At 53.8% G+C, this 17061-nt stretch overlaps 3 protein-coding genes and 1 pseudogene across 13 annotated transcripts in view; 3 read left to right on the top strand and 1 right to left on the bottom strand.

Annotated features, from left to right (window-relative positions):
• Nucleotides 1-13719, top strand: part of IP6K1 (inositol hexakisphosphate kinase 1) — a 36976-nt gene extending 23257 nt beyond the window's left edge. For both annotated transcript variants that reach the window (XM_053930357.2, XM_053930358.2), the window contains 4 exons: nucleotides 2431-2647; nucleotides 6961-7142; nucleotides 9603-9778; nucleotides 10522-13719. In XM_053930357.2, coding sequence (XP_053786332.1) covers nucleotides 2431-2647; nucleotides 6961-7142; nucleotides 9603-9778; nucleotides 10522-11055 — 1109 coding nt within the window. In that variant the 3' untranslated portion in view covers nucleotides 11056-13719. The remainder of the gene's footprint in view (nucleotides 1-2430; nucleotides 2648-6960; nucleotides 7143-9602; nucleotides 9779-10521) is intronic.
• Nucleotides 355-2417, top strand: LOC139441111 (aminoacyl tRNA synthase complex-interacting multifunctional protein 2 pseudogene; annotated as a pseudogene).
• Nucleotides 13720-14047: 328 nt separating the features above from the next.
• Nucleotides 14048-16674, top strand: GMPPB (GDP-mannose pyrophosphorylase B). 2 transcript variants are annotated; one of them, XM_024565756.3, is made up of 9 exons: nucleotides 14051-14435; nucleotides 14545-14625; nucleotides 14719-14767; nucleotides 15117-15259; nucleotides 15457-15615; nucleotides 15700-15778; nucleotides 15852-15979; nucleotides 16063-16245; nucleotides 16327-16674. In XM_024565756.3, exons 1-9 carry the CDS (start codon nucleotides 14307-14309, stop codon nucleotides 16456-16458), a joined length of 1083 nt encoding a protein of 360 aa, XP_024421524.1. In that variant the 5' UTR covers nucleotides 14051-14306; the 3' UTR covers nucleotides 16459-16674. The 2 variants fall into 2 exon arrangements, with proteins under 2 accessions (XP_024421523.1, XP_024421524.1); XM_024565755.4 differs by having other exon boundaries at nucleotides 14048-14435; nucleotides 16063-16674.
• Nucleotides 16646-17061, bottom strand: part of RNF123 (ring finger protein 123) — a 26530-nt gene continuing 26114 nt past the window's right edge. For all 9 annotated transcript variants that reach the window (XM_045200091.3, XM_071222156.1, XM_045200088.3 and 6 more), the window contains exon 39: nucleotides 16646-16966. In XM_045200091.3, the coding sequence (XP_045056026.1) occupies nucleotides 16846-16966 (121 nt within the window). In that variant the 3' untranslated portion in view covers nucleotides 16646-16845. The remainder of the gene's footprint in view (nucleotides 16967-17061) is intronic.

Genomic DNA, 17061 nt, shown 5'->3' with positions numbered 1-17061 from the left:
GGAAGATATTATTGGTTCAATTTACCCATTTCAAAGGCCACAGCATAGGGATTTTACGTTTTATTTTGAAATAAATTTAAAATTACAGAAAAGTTGCAAAAATAAGAGCGTTCCCATACACCCAGCTTCCTCTAATGCTCTCACGATGCCGGTGGACTGGGTGAAGCACTATTACTGGGCGGCACATCTGACCATGAAGGGCCCCCACCCCGCATGTACTGGCTCCCTCATGTGCCGGCAGGACCTGCAGCCTGCGTAGGAAGAGTCTGACCCATCGCTTCATGCTCCTGAGTTCTGCTGAGGCGGTATTTTAAAACTGTATGAATTGAAAGCTTGGTTGATGGTCTTTCGAAGATGATTCAGATGCCAGATGAAGACCCGGATGTAACCAGCGTGATCCAAGCTTTCGGGCCGCTGCTGTGTTGCCTGGCGCATTTGGACTTAAATTCAGTGCTTGGTGCCCTGGCCGGTGTGGCTCATTTGGCTGGGGCGTTGTCCTGTGTTCGACATCCAGGCAGGGCACGTGCCTGGGCTGCAGGTTCAGTCCCCAGCTGGGACGTGTGTGAGAGGCAACTGATCCATGTTTCTCTCTCACACCGATGTTTCTCTCCCTCCCTGCCCCTCTCTCTAAAGTCAGTAAGCATGTCCTCGGGTGAGGGTAAAAATAAATTCAGTGCTTGGAAAGGATTACAGAGCACTGAGAGACACCATGATCAGGGCAGACCCTTGTCTTCTCCCCTCTCGCTGCACCACCTGCTCTGTGAGTGCTGCAGGGTCCTGTCCGCTGTAAACATACATTCAGCCATCAAGAGCGTGCCGAAAAACCTTCTCAAGTTCTTAGGCGAGCAGACTGAAAAAAGTCCCTTCGTGAATCTCAGCTGGGCTTTACTTTAATTTGGAAAACGTGCCAAAGACTCACATGAAGGTCAGCGTCCAAGCAACGTGTCCCATCAAAGGAGAAGGAGACATTGCGTGTTTCTGGTCTCCCTGTCTGGCCAGGTGCATGATGCTGGCGATTTAACAATCCTAGATAGCTGGGTGGTAGATGCAGCTGTTTTTCAGCTGGAAGAGTGCAGTAAAGAGGAAGCCGCCGAGCTCCATGAACTCTGCCTTTGGGAAGAGCTGATGGCCCGTTGTGCACGCACTTGCAGTGGCGGGTGTGCTCCTCCCTCCTGCAGGAGGGTGGCCGTGTGTGCTGGTGCGTGCTGGCTGGCCAGCAGGCAAAGCGGATGCGGGCCTGCGGGCACCTGGCCCCTCGAACACTGCCTTCCAGCTCCTGACGTGACGTGGGTTTCAGTAGCTGCTTCTGAAGGCTGTAGATTCTGAGAATGGTGTTGTTTTGTGCCTGTTGTGGTAAAGAGGCTTACGATGAAATCGGAGCCTTTGCTTAGGCCGCTTGTCGAGTGTCAGTGAAAACATCATATAAAAAAAATAAGCATAGTACAGTTTATAATGACTGGAACCAGAAAATGAACCTTGATGTATATAGCACCACTAATTAATCTGTAGACTGCATTCAGGCCTTGGCAGTTTTCCCACTATGTCCTTTTCTGGCCCAGGATTTCACATTATATTCAGGCCTCCCGAGTTGCCCCCAGTCCGGACGGTTTCTCAGCTTCTCTCTGTCTTCCCTGACCTCCACACTTCGGAAGAGTCCCAGCAGTCGTTTGTAGAAGGCCCCTCCATTTGGGCTCCTCTTGTCCTTCCTCGTGATTAGATTGAGGCTGCGTATTTTGGGCAACAGAAGTGACCCGGGGTCACCCTCAGGTCCTCGTGTCGGGAGGCGTGTGTCTTGTTACTGGGGACCTAGCCCGGGCCACTTGGTAACGCTGTCGTTTTTCCCATTGTAAGGAAGCACTTTGAGACTCTAAATCCCCTGTTTCTTACCACACTTGAGCCCAGTAGTTTTAGACTCCGTCAGTGGGTCTGCCTGCGACAGTCGTCACTGTGCTGCATGCCTAAGGGTGGCTTATATTTCCATCATTTCTAATATATTTATCAATTAAAAGGAATTACAGTTCTATAAGGAAGAATGGTCTCTTCTCCCCCATTTATTTTTATCATGGACTTAGGGAAATTTTATCCCTCACATTGTTCTAGATTTGGCTGCTGGGGCCCCTTTATATCGGCTCTTGTGTACTTGTGGCTGTACGCCCTCGCTTCTTGTTTCTGGTTACCACAGGGTGCTCTTGAGTGGCGCAGAAGTCATTAATCGCAAGTGACAGCTCTAGATAAGAGAGTGGGGAATAAATACAGATTTACACAAGATTAAAGGTAAGTAGCAAACGTAGAGGGGAGCGAGTACTCAGCTGTCTTCTGGAAGGACGTCTGCTGGCCATTGTTGGGCTGCGTGTTCGGAGCAGGTGATGTCTGTGCTCACGGACCCAGCCTGTGGGGACATGTGTTGACTGGCTGCCTTTTTTCCAACAGGCGTGGTGTCTGTCTGCTTTGAGGGGGACAGTGATGGTTACATCAACTTGGTGGCCTACCCCTATGTGGAAAGTGAGACGGTGGAGCAGGATGACACACCAGAGCGGGAGCAGCCCCGGCGCAAACACTCCCGCCGGAGCCTGCATCGGTCAGGCAGTGGCAGTGACCGTGACCACAAGGAGGAGAGGGCCAGCCTGTCCCTGGAGGCCTCTGAGAGGTAAGGGGGTGACAACCAGGGCTCAGGCGTGGGTCTTGTCGGCACCAGGGCTCACGAACTCACTGGAGTCCTGACGTGCAGTGCACAGGGAAGCAGGGCCCACATGGGGACAGGTGGCCCACACTCTCAGGCCACCTGCTTGGGTGTGGCCTGTGCCCTGTGTGTCACGTCACCCAGCGACGACTCCTGAGTGTGGCGGTAGCTGTTTGAGAGAGAGTGAGGTCCTGGCAGCCCCTGGGAAAGAAAGGACGCCCTACCCTGTGCCCTCCAGCTTTGTCATCTCTCTCATCCCCAAGACAGGAGGTCGAGGTGCATCCGTCCACGGTGAGGCTGCAGCTCTGCTCGGCCCTGCAGGGTGTCAGAGCCAGCGGGCAGCAAGTGGCGTCCAAGCCAGCGTTCTTTAGGGCTTCAGGTGTTGGAGCTCTCTCTCTGAGACTCGACGTCAGCTGCTAGCCCTTTCCCTGTGCCTGAAGTTTTGTTCATTGCATTGGAAATTGATTTTTCTTTAAGATTAGGAAAATAGTCTACAAAGAATTGTTTCTTGCTATTTCACGCAAAAAATGTGCACTCCCACTAGTGTGGCAATAATCAGAAGGACAGACAGTGAAAGTGTCAATGAGAACGTAGAGAAATGGGAAGCTTCCTACACTGCTGATGGGAAGGTAACAGTGCAGCAACTCTGGCAAACGGTTTTCCAAAAGACTAAACCCACCCACTCCATTCCTAGGTACGTACCCAAGAGAACTGAACAAATATCACGCACACGACGCTTGGGCACAGATGTTCGCAGCAGCATTATTTCTAATAGTCAGAAAGTGGAAACAGGCCCAGCGTCCCGTAACTGACGGACGGATAAAGAAAGTGCGATCAGCAGCACCGCGGAGCATTACCAGCGGTGACAAGGAGGGGCACCTGCCACAACAAGGGTGAACCCTGAAAACACTGTGCTCGGCAAAAGAAGCCAGTCACGAAAAAGCCCCGTTTAATGATTCTGTTTACATAAAATGTTCAGAATAAGCAAATTCATAGAGACAGAGAAAGCACATTAGTGGAAGCCAGAGACTTGGGGGGAGGGGAAGATGAGATGTGACAGCTAATGGTGACTGGTTTTGATTTTGGGGTGATGAAAGTGTCCTAACAATTAGATAGTGGTGATGTTTTACAACCTTATGCGTTTTCTAAAAGGACCACTGACTTGGAGAAAAAAACAAATAAAAAACAAACCGAAATACTAAAACTCATGTAAACTAGAAGTAATGTGAGCTTCCTGGAACAAAGTGAAATCAAAATTGTATGAGTAAATGATTCCATATTTCATTTCACTCAGGGCTGAATTTCGGGGAGTGGTGTGCCCTGTCACCTGGCTCAGTTGGACTTAGACATGGCGGCATGTAGGTCATCTCTGCCATCCGCTCAGCTCAGCAGCATGCGCCGCACGCCTGGCTCCCCAAGCTAAAGAGCCCAGGGCATGTCCCCGTCTCCTCACTCCTTGTGATAGAAGGGGACACACTTGCCTCAAGGAGCCAGAACCCCGTGGGACTCTGGCTGGTGTGCGATGTGTCACTTCCTGAGTCCTCTGTGGCCAGGGCTGCATCTCTGATGCCAGGAGAGGGCTTCGCCTCTGCCTTGTAGGAAGCCGAGCCTCCAGATATTGAGGAGTCTTGTGGAACATGGACTGTAGAAACACAGCTCGAAGGGCTTCCCTTTCCTTCCCCAAGGGGCTTTCTTGTGACCAATGACTGTGGGACCTAAGCTTGGTCGTTCAGGTGGCGGGGACTGCTCCCCCAGTCCCCAGCAGCTGTTAGGCTTTCTTTTCCCCTCCACAGGGTACAGAAGTGATTTCATGTGGTGGAAAGCCAGTGAACATAGAGTCACATCAAGGCCTGCCCATGTCTAGGTTCAAGGCCCTGCCCTGAAGGTGACAGCTCTATCTGCAGTGACCAGACTTCTGTGTGGCTTGTTAGCAGAGTCCCTAAGTCACTCCTGGGGGTGGGGGTCTATGAGTGAGCGTGATGCCAGGCGCCACAGGGGCCTCGTCTAGGCACAGAGCTGATGTGGGCTCACTTGGCAAACAAGTCCACCTTGCAGTGTCTTAGCCGGGATCACAAAAAGGCACCCAGGAATGGCCTCGGCGGTGCCCTCGCCAGAGGAAAATGGGACTTTTGTCATGCTGGGAGGCACTGGCCGGCTCTTCGACTTCCAATGAAAGGGACATGGGATCTCTGCCAGTGCCACCCTGTTGGGGAGCATCACTTGTTCTGAAGAGGACAGTGACATTCACATCGCTGCAGCGACTGCCTCTGCTCTGGGCCTCAGCCTCGCGCTGCCGCTTTCAGGGCACAGGGCTTCGCCTGCACTCTGCTGTGCTCAGCAGTGTGACGAGAAGCCTTGCACGTTACTTCTAGCAAAGACCTTAGTGTTGGGAAAAAATGAGGTTCTGGTAAAGTTCTGATTTTTTTTTAAGAGAGAGAGAAACATTGATTTGTTGTTTCACTTATTTATGCACTCATTGGTTGATTCTTGTATGTGCCCTGACCGGGGATTGAACCCGCAACTTTGGCGTATCGGGATGATGCTCTAACCAACTGAGCTATGTGGCCAGGGCACTTTTTTAAAAAAAGAATTGATTTGGAGAGGGGGAGAGAGACAGAGACCCATTGATACGTTGTTGGTCCACTTGTCTGTGCACTCATTGGTTGTCTCTTATGTGTGCCCTGACGGGGGATCAAACCTGCAACCTCAGCCTGTTGGGACAACAATGAAGGCCAGAGTCTGATATTTCCAATTGGAGTCATTTTCTCACCAAAATCACTTTGTGGTTTAACTTACTTTTTGAGTTTTTTAAAATAAATTCTACAGTATTTTTTAAAGATTTTATTTACTTACTTTTAGAGAAGAAGGGAGGGAGAAAGGGAGAGAAACACCTATGTGAGAGAGAAACATCCATTGGTTGCCTCTTGCACGCCCCTACCTGGGGACCTGGCCCACACCCAGGCGTGTGCTCTGACCAGGGATCAAACCAGCAACCTTTCAGTTCACAGGCTGGCGCTCAGTCCACTGAGCCTCACCAGCCAGGGCAGGTGTGCCTTATTTTAGAAGTAGCATTTCCTTTCTTCAATGGCGTCCTCCTTTCACAGGTGCAGCCTTGTCCACTGAGAAACCCAGGGTCCTTGGGGCCTGCTTGTCTTGTCTTTGTTTTCTTCTTTCTTTCGGGCCTGATACAGAGGCATGCAGACATTCACGAGCATCGTGTCAGGGTCTGCCTCATTTCAGTCTCGCTAGAGAAAGACTCTGCCTTAGATGTTGTGGACTCCACCCTGTCTGAAAGGATGTTGTCCAGGCCCTTCACAGTAGCATCCTGTGCTCCATCTCTCTGTCAAGTGTGAAACCTTATGCTCATATAATTTTTGTATTTTTAAAAATTGTGGTAAAATACACGTAACAGAGTTTACTATTTTCACCTTCTCCCAGGACATTAAATGGCATTAATTACATTTACAGTGTGTTGTAGCCACCAACCGTCCATTTCCAGAACTACTGCATCACCCTCAAAAGAAGCTCTATACATATTAAAACATGAACACCGTCCCTCTTGCGCCCAGTCCCTGGCAGCCAGCGTTCTAGTCTCTGTCTCTGTGAGTTTGAGTTACCTCATATGAGTGGAATCACACAATACTTCTCCTCTCGCCTGTGGCTTATTTCACTTAGGACATTTCAGAGCTCATTCAGGTTGTGGTATGTGTCAGAACGTCATTCCCTTTTATGGCTCAGTAATGTTCCATGACGCAGGCACACGGTGTGTGTTCATCTGCCCACCCGCTGGTGGGCCTGGGGGTGTTTCCAGCTCTCGTTCACTGTGAGCTGCTCCGACCATTCATTGCAGCATGTGTTTGAGTCTTTGTTTCCATGTTTTTCATGGTATCCCTAGGAGTGAAATTGTTGGCTCATGGGAGAGTTCATGTTTGAGCTTTCTGAGGAAACGTGAAGCTTTTCCACAGTGGCTGTGTGTTCACACCCCCTCCTGCAGTGCAGAGGGCTCCGGTTTCTTCCCCTCGCAGCAGTTGCTCAGTTTCTTTTTATAATGGCCTTCCTCGTGGGTGTGAGGTGGTAACTTCATCACATAGCCTAAGGCAAAGAATTAGTTTTCAGAGACACAGGAAGACCACTGATAACCATCCGCTCACTTAGCTGTGCTCACACATCCGTGCGGGGCTGCACTGCCCACCAGCAGGGCCTGTGCAGGCGAGTTAGGCCTGATCCACCCTGCATAGTGAGAGCCCCGAGGGCAACTTACCTATGTTCTTTCTCCTTAGCGCCCAGGAGGCAAAGAGTCCGAAGGTGGAGCTGCACAGCCACTCCGAAGTCCCTTTCCAGATGCTGGACGGCAACAGCGGTCTGAGCTCCGAGAAGATCAGCCACAACCCCTGGAGCCTGCGCTGCCACAAGCAGCAGCTGAGCCGCATGCGCTCCGAGTCCAAGGACCGAAAGCTCTACAGTATCCTTGTTGCTACTCCGCTAGCCGTGTCTGCCGCTGGGGTTCTGGTCCTGGGTCGGGGTGCCCTCCAGTACCAGGGCGGAGACCCTCTCTGCCCAGGGCTCCCTCTTTGGTTCTCATCTCCCTTTTTCATAGGCCCTTCTTTCTTCTTTCTTTCATCAACCAGCTGTTACTAAAGATTCCCATTTGGGAATGTTACATCTGATGTTTCTTCTTTATAGTAGTACTACAAAGACACCTTCCTTATTTCTGAGGTGCCGGCTGGAGAGGGGCCTCGGTGCAAGGCTGTGTGCGAGTCTGCCAGAGTTGTCTTTAGTTGTCTTTTTTTTTTTGCTTTTTGGTGCTGTTAAATCTGAATCTTTTTTTAAAAAAGATTATATTTAGAGAAGGGAGAAGGGAAGGAGAAAGAGAGAGAAACATCGATGTGTGGTTGGCTCTCATGCACTCCCAACTGGGGACGTGGCCTGCAACCCAGGCCTTGCCCTGACTGGGAATCGAACCAGCGACCTTTGGTCTATAGGCCAGTGCTCAATCCACTGAGCCACACCAGCCAGGGCTAAATCTGAATCTTTTTTTTTTTTAATTTATTTTTTATTTTTTTTAAATCTGAATCTTAAACTTGGCAGTTTGGGAGCATACTGCCCAGTAGAACTTCCTGTGACAGTGGAAGTATTCCTTATCTCTGCTTTTTATTAGCATGGCAGATGTGGAGTATATTAAATCAGGCTGCTGTGACTTGAGTTATTGAATTTTAATATGTATTTTCATTCATTAAAATGTAAATCACCAAATGTGACCAGTGGCTACCATATTTGTCGGTGCGTCTAGAATCACACACACGCAGACGTGCACACGTGTGCATTTTCCCTCCCAAAAGATAATACTTAAAAAGTGATATGTTTGATTTTGGAGGTTTTTGGTTTCCTTTTTGTTTTATCTAAAGATAAACACTGTACTTTTTCAATGTAAAATAGTTTTAAGATGCTAAAAGGTAAAGTATTATGAAGTGGGAATGCTTGGCATCAGTTGCTCAGTGTTCTGCAGCCGCAGACAGCGAGTACCTAACCCTCACTGAGGAGCCCGGGGGAGACGTGCTGAGTGCTTCACACGTAGTTACGGTTCTCCTAAAAGTCTGAGGCGGGAACTGTTAGGGCTCCCATCTTCAGATGAAGAGCGGGGGGCACAGGGGCTGCGTGCTGTGCCCAGAGCCAGCGAGCATCCGAGAAGGCCCCAGAGCCCCTGCTCTCAGTTGCCTGTGCTGTGAGATGTTTGTGCAGCGTCCTTTAAAATTCTTGTCACTTATTTATAGGTTATAGCAAGTGATAGATTAATTAAAGGCCAAATTTAGTGGTTTTCTCTAAGTTACTCCTTGAAGAATGAGGAGATGCGAAAATGTTCATCAGACTGATGCTGAGTGTCTCATCCTCTGAGACTCCGTGCTCGTGTCCTTGTCCTTGGCCCCAGATACGGAATCGAGGTCTAGACTGTGAGCCCCAGTGACTCTTGGCAGACGTGTGAAGAGCTTGTCCCTTCGTCCAGGGTCGTTGCAGGCAGTGGCTCTAGATGACTGGTGGATGGAAGTGGCAGGAAGCCAGGGCTTAGAGCCGTTTTGAGCAGAAGGACCTGGAAGTACTAAGTGGTAGGTTTTAAATGTATAGTCCACTGGTTTGAAGTTAAGTCAGAAAATGGCAAGATGGAAATTTAAACCAGCTTTTTCTCAAGATTCCCATTTGGGAATGTTAAATCTGATTTCTCCTATTTATAGTAGTGCCACAAAGACACCTGCCTTATTTCTGAGGCGCCGGCTGGGGTGGGGCCCCGGTTTCCTGTCGGGGCAAGGCTGTGTGCGAGTCTGCGAGTCGTCTTTACTTTGTATGTGCCGGAGAAACAGATCAAAAGAATAAAAGGAGGATGACTTCAGTGGAGATGGGATATATGCCTACAACGGAATCTTACTCCACCATAAAAGGAAATGGAATTTTGTCATGCTACAATATGGAGGAACCTCGAAAACATTTTGCTGAGTGAAATAGCCAGACGCAGAGGGACAGCTATTACATGACCCCGCTTACATGAAGCACGTGGAACAGGAGAGTCGTAGGGACAGGAAGAAGAACGGTGGGGAGGGGGTTCGCATTCAGTGGGCACGGCTTCGGGTTTTGTCGGGGAAGATGAGCAAGTCCTGGAGGAGGATGGGAGGCGGCTCCACGACAGTGCGAATGTGCTTGAGGCCGCTGAGCTGCGTACTTCAAAATACTTACAATAGCAAGTTGTGTGTTTATATTTTAACACAATAAATTTTTTTAAAAGAAAGAGTAAGCCCACGGTGTGAAATCCACATTTGAGAGTTTGCGAGGTGACTACAGACTGCATTAGATGAGACTGCCCCCTCCGTGGAAAAACTTGGCTGTGCTTTGCCAGTGGTGGGTGTGGTGGTCATTCTCCTTGACCTTGGCCCAGAGTTCCTCCTGCTTGAGAACGTGGTGCACCACTTCAAGTACCCCTGTGTGCTGGACCTGAAGATGGGCACCCGGCAGCACGGCGACGACGCGTCCGCCGAGAAGGCAGCCCGGCAGATGAGGAAGTGCGAGCAGAGCACGTCCGCTACGCTGGGGGTCAGGGTGTGCGGCATGCAGGTGAGAGCCCGGCGCTGCTGCCTGCGTGTGTCAGGTGCCCCTGTGCCCGCCCGCCGCCTGTGCCGGGTGCTCTCCTTGTCCGAGTTGGTCCAGGATCTCCTCTGAGAGGGTGAATCCCCCACAGGGTGCGGGAGTGCATCCCAGTAAGTATGCTCCTTGAGCCCTCTTGTCCTTACCTGGCGACTTTGATCTGGGCTCCAGGTACAGAGCTGCTCTGAGGGCCTGTCGCCTTGACATTGGGGCAAGTAAGACTTTTCTGGCAGTAAGATGTTCTTAGTTTGAGTCCAGCTGGGCTGTAGGGAGCTTGAAAAAGGACTTCAAAGGAGACAGCAGCCCTGGCTGGTGTGGCTCTGTGGGCTGGGCGTCGTCCTGCAGAGAGAAAGGTCACCAATTTGATTCCCGGTCAGGGCACCTGCCTGGGTTGTGGGTTTGGTCCCTGGTGGGGGCATGTGAGAGGCAGCCAGTCGATGTTTCTCTTGCACATTGATGTTTTCTCTCTCTCTCTTTCTTCCTCCCTCCCTCTCCTAAAAATAAATAAAATCTTAAAAATAAAGGTGATGGCGGAGGCTTTACTGCAGGGAAACTTAGGGTGAACCTGGCTGCCCCTCCCTCCCCCTGTTGTGTAGGGGTGAGCAGAAAAGCTCAGGCTGGTCAGAAGTACTTCCCAGACTGTGCTTGCTCAGGGCCCTGCGAGGTCATCAGATGGCCTAGCACTCACCCTCGTCTGTCTCCTGGGGTTTCAGGTGTACCAGCTGGACACAGGGCATTACCTCTGCAGGAACAAGTACTATGGCCGTGGGCTCTCCATTGAAGGCTTCCGCAACGCCCTCTATCAGTACCTGCACAACGGCTTGGACCTGCGGCGTGACCTTTTTGAGCCTGTCCTGAGCAAACTGCGGGGCCTGAAAGCCGTGTTGGAGCGGCAGGCCTCCTACCGCTTCTACTCCAGTTCCCTGCTTGTCATCTATGATGGCAAGGAGTGTCGGGCTGAGTCCTGCCTGGACCGCCGGTCCGAGATGCGTCTCAAGCACCTGGACACAGGGCTGCCTGAGGTGGCATCACCTTGCGGCCCTAGCACCAGCCCCAGCAGCACCAGCCCTGAGGCGGGCTCCTCCTCTCCACCCAAGGTGGATGTCCGCATGATTGACTTTGCACACAGCACGTTCAAGGGCTTCCGGGACGACCCCACCGTGCATGATGGGCCAGACCGAGGCTACGTGTTTGGCCTGGAGAGCCTCATCAGCATCATGGAACAGATGCGGGACGAGAACCAGTAGGCCCAGCTCTGGATCCCCAGAACCCCTTCCTCTCCACCCGCAGGCAGGGACCACTGATCTGAACTCACCGTGAGGACACACAGACTTGCTTTTAAAGCGTTATATTTCTCTTGGGTGTAAACTAAAAGAAATGTTTTTAGCTGTAGCCTGGAATCCATATATATAAAGAGAAGAAGAGCAGAACACGCAACTTCTCAGCCAGGGTCCTGAGCTCTCTATGGCTCTCACTGTGGTGTCCGGGCTGACTTAGAAGAGGGGCCCCTGGTGGGCTTGTCAGCAGGGACAGGGTGTGTCCTTGGTCATTGATTTTTCTTGCCTAGATTTTTGGAGTCTGGCCACAGGGCCCTGCCGGTTGTGGGGCAAAGCCCTGCGCTCACACAGGCCCCTCCATGCCCGCTCACCCCTTGTTCCTTGGAAGCAGAGGGATTGGGGGCCCATCTCTGGGGGGACGTGTTCTAGTCGTGGGGGTCAGCCGCTCTTTGATGTCCCCAGGGCACTTCAAGGTCAGCTGCACACAGCTGGACCCGCCCTTCTGGGTTCTGATCTTGGCCTGAGGCTAGATTCGTGAGGCTGGGTGGAGTCAGCCTAGGCAGAGGGCAGGCCCTGGGACTCCACTCGAACCTGCTCCGCCTGCACACCCCAGCCGTCCTTTCTTACCAAGGTCTCCTGCCCCACTGAAGGGTCCCCTGCTCTACTTGCTGAGGAAAGTCAGTGTCCCAGCAGGCCTCAGGGCCTCTGGTGACTGGCCAAGGCAGTATTTGCAGCTCTTGTGCCGTGGGTGGGAGTCCTCTTCCTCTAGTTTGGGCAGCTGTGCTGCCTCTGGATGGGCCGCTCCTCCCAAGGCTCAGGGCCTGTGGTCCGCTCAGGGTCTCACCTTTTCCCAGGCCAAGCTCAAGGCAGAGGCCCCTTGTGAGGAGCTCCAGGCTTACGAGGGAGAACTTTAAACTTGTCTGCATGTGGGGGCATTTGTACTCGGTGCAGGTGCCCGGGTTCTGCTAATGAGAATTTTGTCTTACCAGTCTGGGGCTCCATCAGTCTGTCCATTTGTCCATCTGCCATCCCCTGCCTCTTGGGATCCTCGCCCTGGGGTGTAGCTTTGTTTATTAGTAAATACTGATTTCCTTCATTCTTTCCTCAGCAAAATACTCCCATTTCTGAAGTGGGTTTTTGCCCCGGGCCCTTCTTCAGCAGGTGCGGCCTTTTCACAAAGAACTGGTAGCAGAATGACCTGTAGGAGGCGTTTCCCTGCTGGCCCCGGCACCCTCTGCAGCCTGGAGCTTGGCCCCTCCACACTGACAGTGGTGCAGCAAAGGCTCGACAAGTGACCCCTTCCTTCCCGTGGTTTTAGTTTTTGCTGCCAGCCCTTAATGGCACAGAGACCTGCCACCTCTAACTCACGGGGCCAGGAGGTGACACTGCAATCACCTAAACATTGCCAAGGTTAGTGCCCTCACCTCCAAGCCTAGGACCACTGTCATTGTCACTTTGGGCATGTCCCTGTTTGGGCATTAAAGGTTAAGCTTGCTAGCCCGTGTCTGTTTGAGGCCTTGGTGACCAGTGGACTAATCTCCTGGTCCTTAGATGCAGCCTCACACATCTGAATGGGCTCCAGGGTGGGTCCCATTTCTCAGCCAGGGTGCCAGTGGTAGGCAGGTTCCCATTCCATGGGGCTGGGAGGGAGAGCTTGCCTGTTTCTGGTCTGTAATGACTTCCTGTGCTGCACCATTCTGTGGCTTCAGCTATAGGGACAGTGGCTCTTCATTAGTGTAGTCAGTCATCTCCTGGCAAGGCAGAGGCTGAGACACAGGGCCACATGAGACCTTTGAATCTCTCCTGCCTGGAGGTGTGCTGTGCCTCGTGCATTCCTACATTTTGGGAGCAGAGGGCCTAGGATTTGCTGCTTTTCCCAGCCCAGCGGGTCCCCTCTTTTCAGCACTTTTGACACTTGGAGAGCAGCCCTGTTACCTGGTAGGTGGTGGGCGTATGTGCACGCACACAGGCGCCCCACCACCACCCTTTCACTGCTGTGCCAGGCCCTGCCTTTTCAGCCCCAACTTGGGACCAAAGTGCAACGTGGGATCACAGCTGGGGCATTCAAGTGACCCCTCTCTATAGTGCTTCCTTGGGCCAAGTGACACCAGCCCCCTGAGGGGTGGGATCGGGCGGTGCTTAAAGAGGAAGGGGACCAGTATAGCAATTTGTCAGGGACCCCACCACTCCCTTACACAGGGGTCTGCAGTGGGCCTGGGGACCCTCCAAATGGGGCCAAAGGCCTAGGCTAGTTCAGTAGCCCTTGTTCACTTGCGCACACCTGGCCACGTGCACACCCTTTAGATGCTGATTGCTTTGAACTTGAAAGCTGTTGTGCTGAGTTAAAAAACGGTTTAATGAGAAAAATTTGGAGAACCCTGGGAGAATCCTTTGCTTCTCCTGGAACTGTAAGGCTTCGCCTCTGGGAACCGCTTTCTTGCTCCACTTTCCTGTCCTCGCCACCGGCAGCCTGCTCGGGTTACGTCCCGGCGCAGTCGCGCGTTTTCGGGACGTTGCGTGCGGGGGAGGGGGCGCTGGGGTTTGGGCCGAGCTGCCCCTTTCTGTACACCCAGCGCTGCCCGTCCCGCTTGTGTCTGAGGTCGTGTATGTCAAAATAAAGCCGCTAGAAACTCAGTCGTGTCCGTCTTTGTGAAGAACCTGCAGCTTTCAGAAAACAGGAGGCCCCGGCCCACGCTGGCTCCTCCTGGGACGGACGGGAAGGGGGCCACAAGTGGCGGCGGACTCTGCAGGCGCCCGCAGAGAAGGCAGCCTCGCCCTTGGCGCCAGTTCCGCCTTTGGAGCCACCAATGCCCTGCTGACCCGCAGGTCCCGGGCGCGGTCCCCATGGCAGCCGGGCGCGCTCGGGCTGTCGTTGGTTACGCTTGCCGGAGCCGCGCCCCTGCGCTCCTCCGCCGGCGGCCGTGCCACGTACACAGCAGCGGATTGGCCCGCGTGGGCTTACGTCATCGCCGGCCCGGGGCCTGCCTCAGTGTGGAGCCAGCGACTCTCCACCCGGCCTTACGTCCTGTTTTGTGGTGCCCTGGATTTCGGCGTCAGGGCGTCCTGGGTGACCAGATAGACCCAGAGCTGGTCATTCTGGCAGGCGAAGGGCACGGGTCCTGGCCCGGCGGCGGAAGCGAGTGGCAGGAGTCGGCCAAGCCTGCCGCGGACATCGTGGAACCGGGCCTGAGTCTCCGGCCGCCCGCCCACCCGCAGGCGCAATGAAGGCTCTGATCTTGGTGGGCGGCTACGGGACGCGCCTGCGCCCGCTGACGCTGAGCATCCCGAAGCCACTGGTGGACTTCTGCAACAAGCCCATCTTGCTGCACCAGGTGGAGGCTCTGGCCGCGGTAAGGCCCTGGGTCGTGGCAAGACGAGGGACGGCGAGCGATTTGGGGTGGGGGACATCCATGCCTCTGGCTAAGCCCATCTGTCTGCCGGTACTGTTCTGTCCTACAGGCAGGTGTGGACCATGTGATTCTGGCTGTGAGCTACATGTCTCAGGTGCTGGAGAAGGAAATGAAGGCGCAGGAGCAGAGGGTGAGGCTTGAGTTGACTTTTGGCCCTTCCCTCGGTCCCTACTCAGCTTCTCACACCGGTGGGAGTAACCTAACTGGGGCTTTTACCTTCCAGCTAGGAATCAGAATCTCCATGTCCCATGAAGAAGAACCTTTGGGGACAGGTCAGTAGAGGGGGGAAGGTCCCTTGGGGAGAGTTTAGGGCAGGGGTGTCAAACTCATTTTCACTGGGGGCTACATCAGCCTCGCAGTTGCCTTCAGAGGGCCGAATGTAACTTTAGGACTGTATAAATGTAACTACTCCTTAATAGAGGAAAGGAGCTCAGCACTGTCATCAGGTAGAAACAAGGTGGAGGGCGGGATTCGGCCCGCGGGCCTCGTGTTTGTCACCAGTGGCATAGGGCTAGGAAAGGAGTAAGACCCAGCCTGGATGGGGCCTGCTAAGCCTGGATCCAGGGCTCACCGCCCCCTACCCCCTTGGAAAATGATGACCTGTTTGTTCCCCTCCCACAGCTGGACCCCTGGCACTGGCCCGTGACCTGCTGTCTGAGACCACAGACCCCTTCTTTGTCCTCAACAGTGATGTGATCTGCGATTTCCCTTTCCAAGCCATGGTGCAGTTCCACCGGCACCATGGCCAGGAGGGCTCCATTTTGGTAAGGGCCAGGTCTGTCTTCTCTGACACTCCCACCTCCCATGTCCAGCCTCCCTCCACCCCTCCAGCCTCCCTCGTGTTGTGGGTGCAGAGCTGTGCAGACTTGAAACATTTGGGGCACAGCCCCTGAGATTCAGGACCGCGTACACATCAAGGTTCAGGAACACTGGACTAGGCCTGAGGTCCCCCTGCATTCAGGTGACCAAAGTGGAGGAGCCCTCTAAGTACGGTGTGGTGGTATGTGAGGCTGACACAGGCCGCATTCACCGGTTCGTGGAGAAGCCGCAGGTGTTTGTGTCCAACAAGATCAACGCAGGCATGTACATCCTGAGCCCCGCCGTGCTGAGGCGCATCCAGGTGTGTAGCGGCGGCTGTTGGGGGGCTGGGGTAGGGCAGGCTGCCACCACCATGACCCTGCTCACAAGCTGCCCGCTCCCACAGCTGCGGCCTACGTCTATTGAGAAGGAGGTCTTCCCTGTCATGGCCACGGAGGGGCAGCTATATGCCATGGAGCTGCAGGGTGAGGCAGGAAGGCCACAGGGCAGGGGTGGTCCGTGGCTAGGCTGAGCCCCTGATGCATTTCCTCCCTACAGGCTTCTGGATGGACATTGGGCAGCCCAAGGATTTCCTCACCGGCATGTGCCTCTTCTTACAGTCGCTGCGACAGAAGAAGCCTGAGCAGCTGTGCTCGGGCCCTGGCATTGTGGGCAACGTGCTGGTGGTGAGGCCCTTGCCCAGCCCATCATGAACCCCCTCAGTCCTGGGGGACAAATGGCCCACTTGTGTCTTCCCCACTGCCCTCAGGATCCAAGTGCCCGCATTGGCCGGAACTGCAGCATCGGCCCCAACGTGAGCCTGGGTCCTGGCGTGGTGGTGGAGGATGGGGTGTGCATCCGGCGGTGCACAGTGCTGCGAGATGCCCACATTCGCTCCCACTCTTGGCTCGAGTCCTGCATTGTGGGCTGGCGCTGCCGTGTGGGCCAGTGGGTAAGCCTCCGGGCTGGGTCAGATGGGGAGAGGGGCAGGCAGTGTGCCTGCCTCGCTGACAAGGCCTGCCCTTTCCCCGAGGTCCGAATGGAGAATGTGACGGTGCTGGGTGAAGACGTCATTGTGAACGACGAGCTCTACCTCAATGGGGCCAGTGTGCTGCCCCACAAGTCCATTGGGGAGTCTGTGCCAGAGCCTCGGATCATCATGTGAGAGGCTGCCAGGGGAGCACTGGCTTGACATATCAGAAAGCCCTGGACTCATTGCCTGTTGTCCAGAGAGGCTGAGACAAGGCTGAAACTCTTGGACACCTGCCTTCTCCTGTAGCAAAGTCTGGTGGGACCCTTGCTGGGCACACCCCGCGAAGCCCACTCCCTCAAGAAGGGGCGGGCCCGGGCTGTATGGAATAATAATTTAATGCTCACTGTGGCCCTGACTGAGAGTCAAGCTCAGCACAAGTAGGGCATGGCTGGGCTCCCACCGGTGAGGTTACACACGGGCAAGAAGTTTGGAGGAGTGGGGGCTGGCAAGGGGCACTCATAAATAGGGCCCAGCCTGGGTCTGGGCTCAGGGGTGGAGACTCCTGCTGTGGGGACTGACCTAGGCAGCTGAGGAAGTGGCACTTGCACTGGCTGCCTTGTCCCAGTCCTCTACAGACACGATGGTGGCTTTGCAGAAAAAGCAGTCCTTGTTATTCATCAGGTGCTGGTTGATGCAGGCTCTGTGACAAGAGGGGATGAAGGTGGCCGGTGTGTCACTGCTGTTCCCCCTGCCCAGCCCCACCCCACCCTGTCTCCTACACCCACGGGGCCCACT

This window comes from Desmodus rotundus, chromosome 8 (assembly GCF_022682495.2).
Source record: "Desmodus rotundus isolate HL8 chromosome 8, HLdesRot8A.1, whole genome shotgun sequence".
NCBI lineage: Eukaryota > Metazoa > Chordata > Mammalia > Chiroptera > Phyllostomidae > Desmodus > Desmodus rotundus.
The sequence above is the reverse complement of the archived record's forward strand: the minus strand, read 5'-3'. Positions and strand labels throughout refer to the sequence as shown.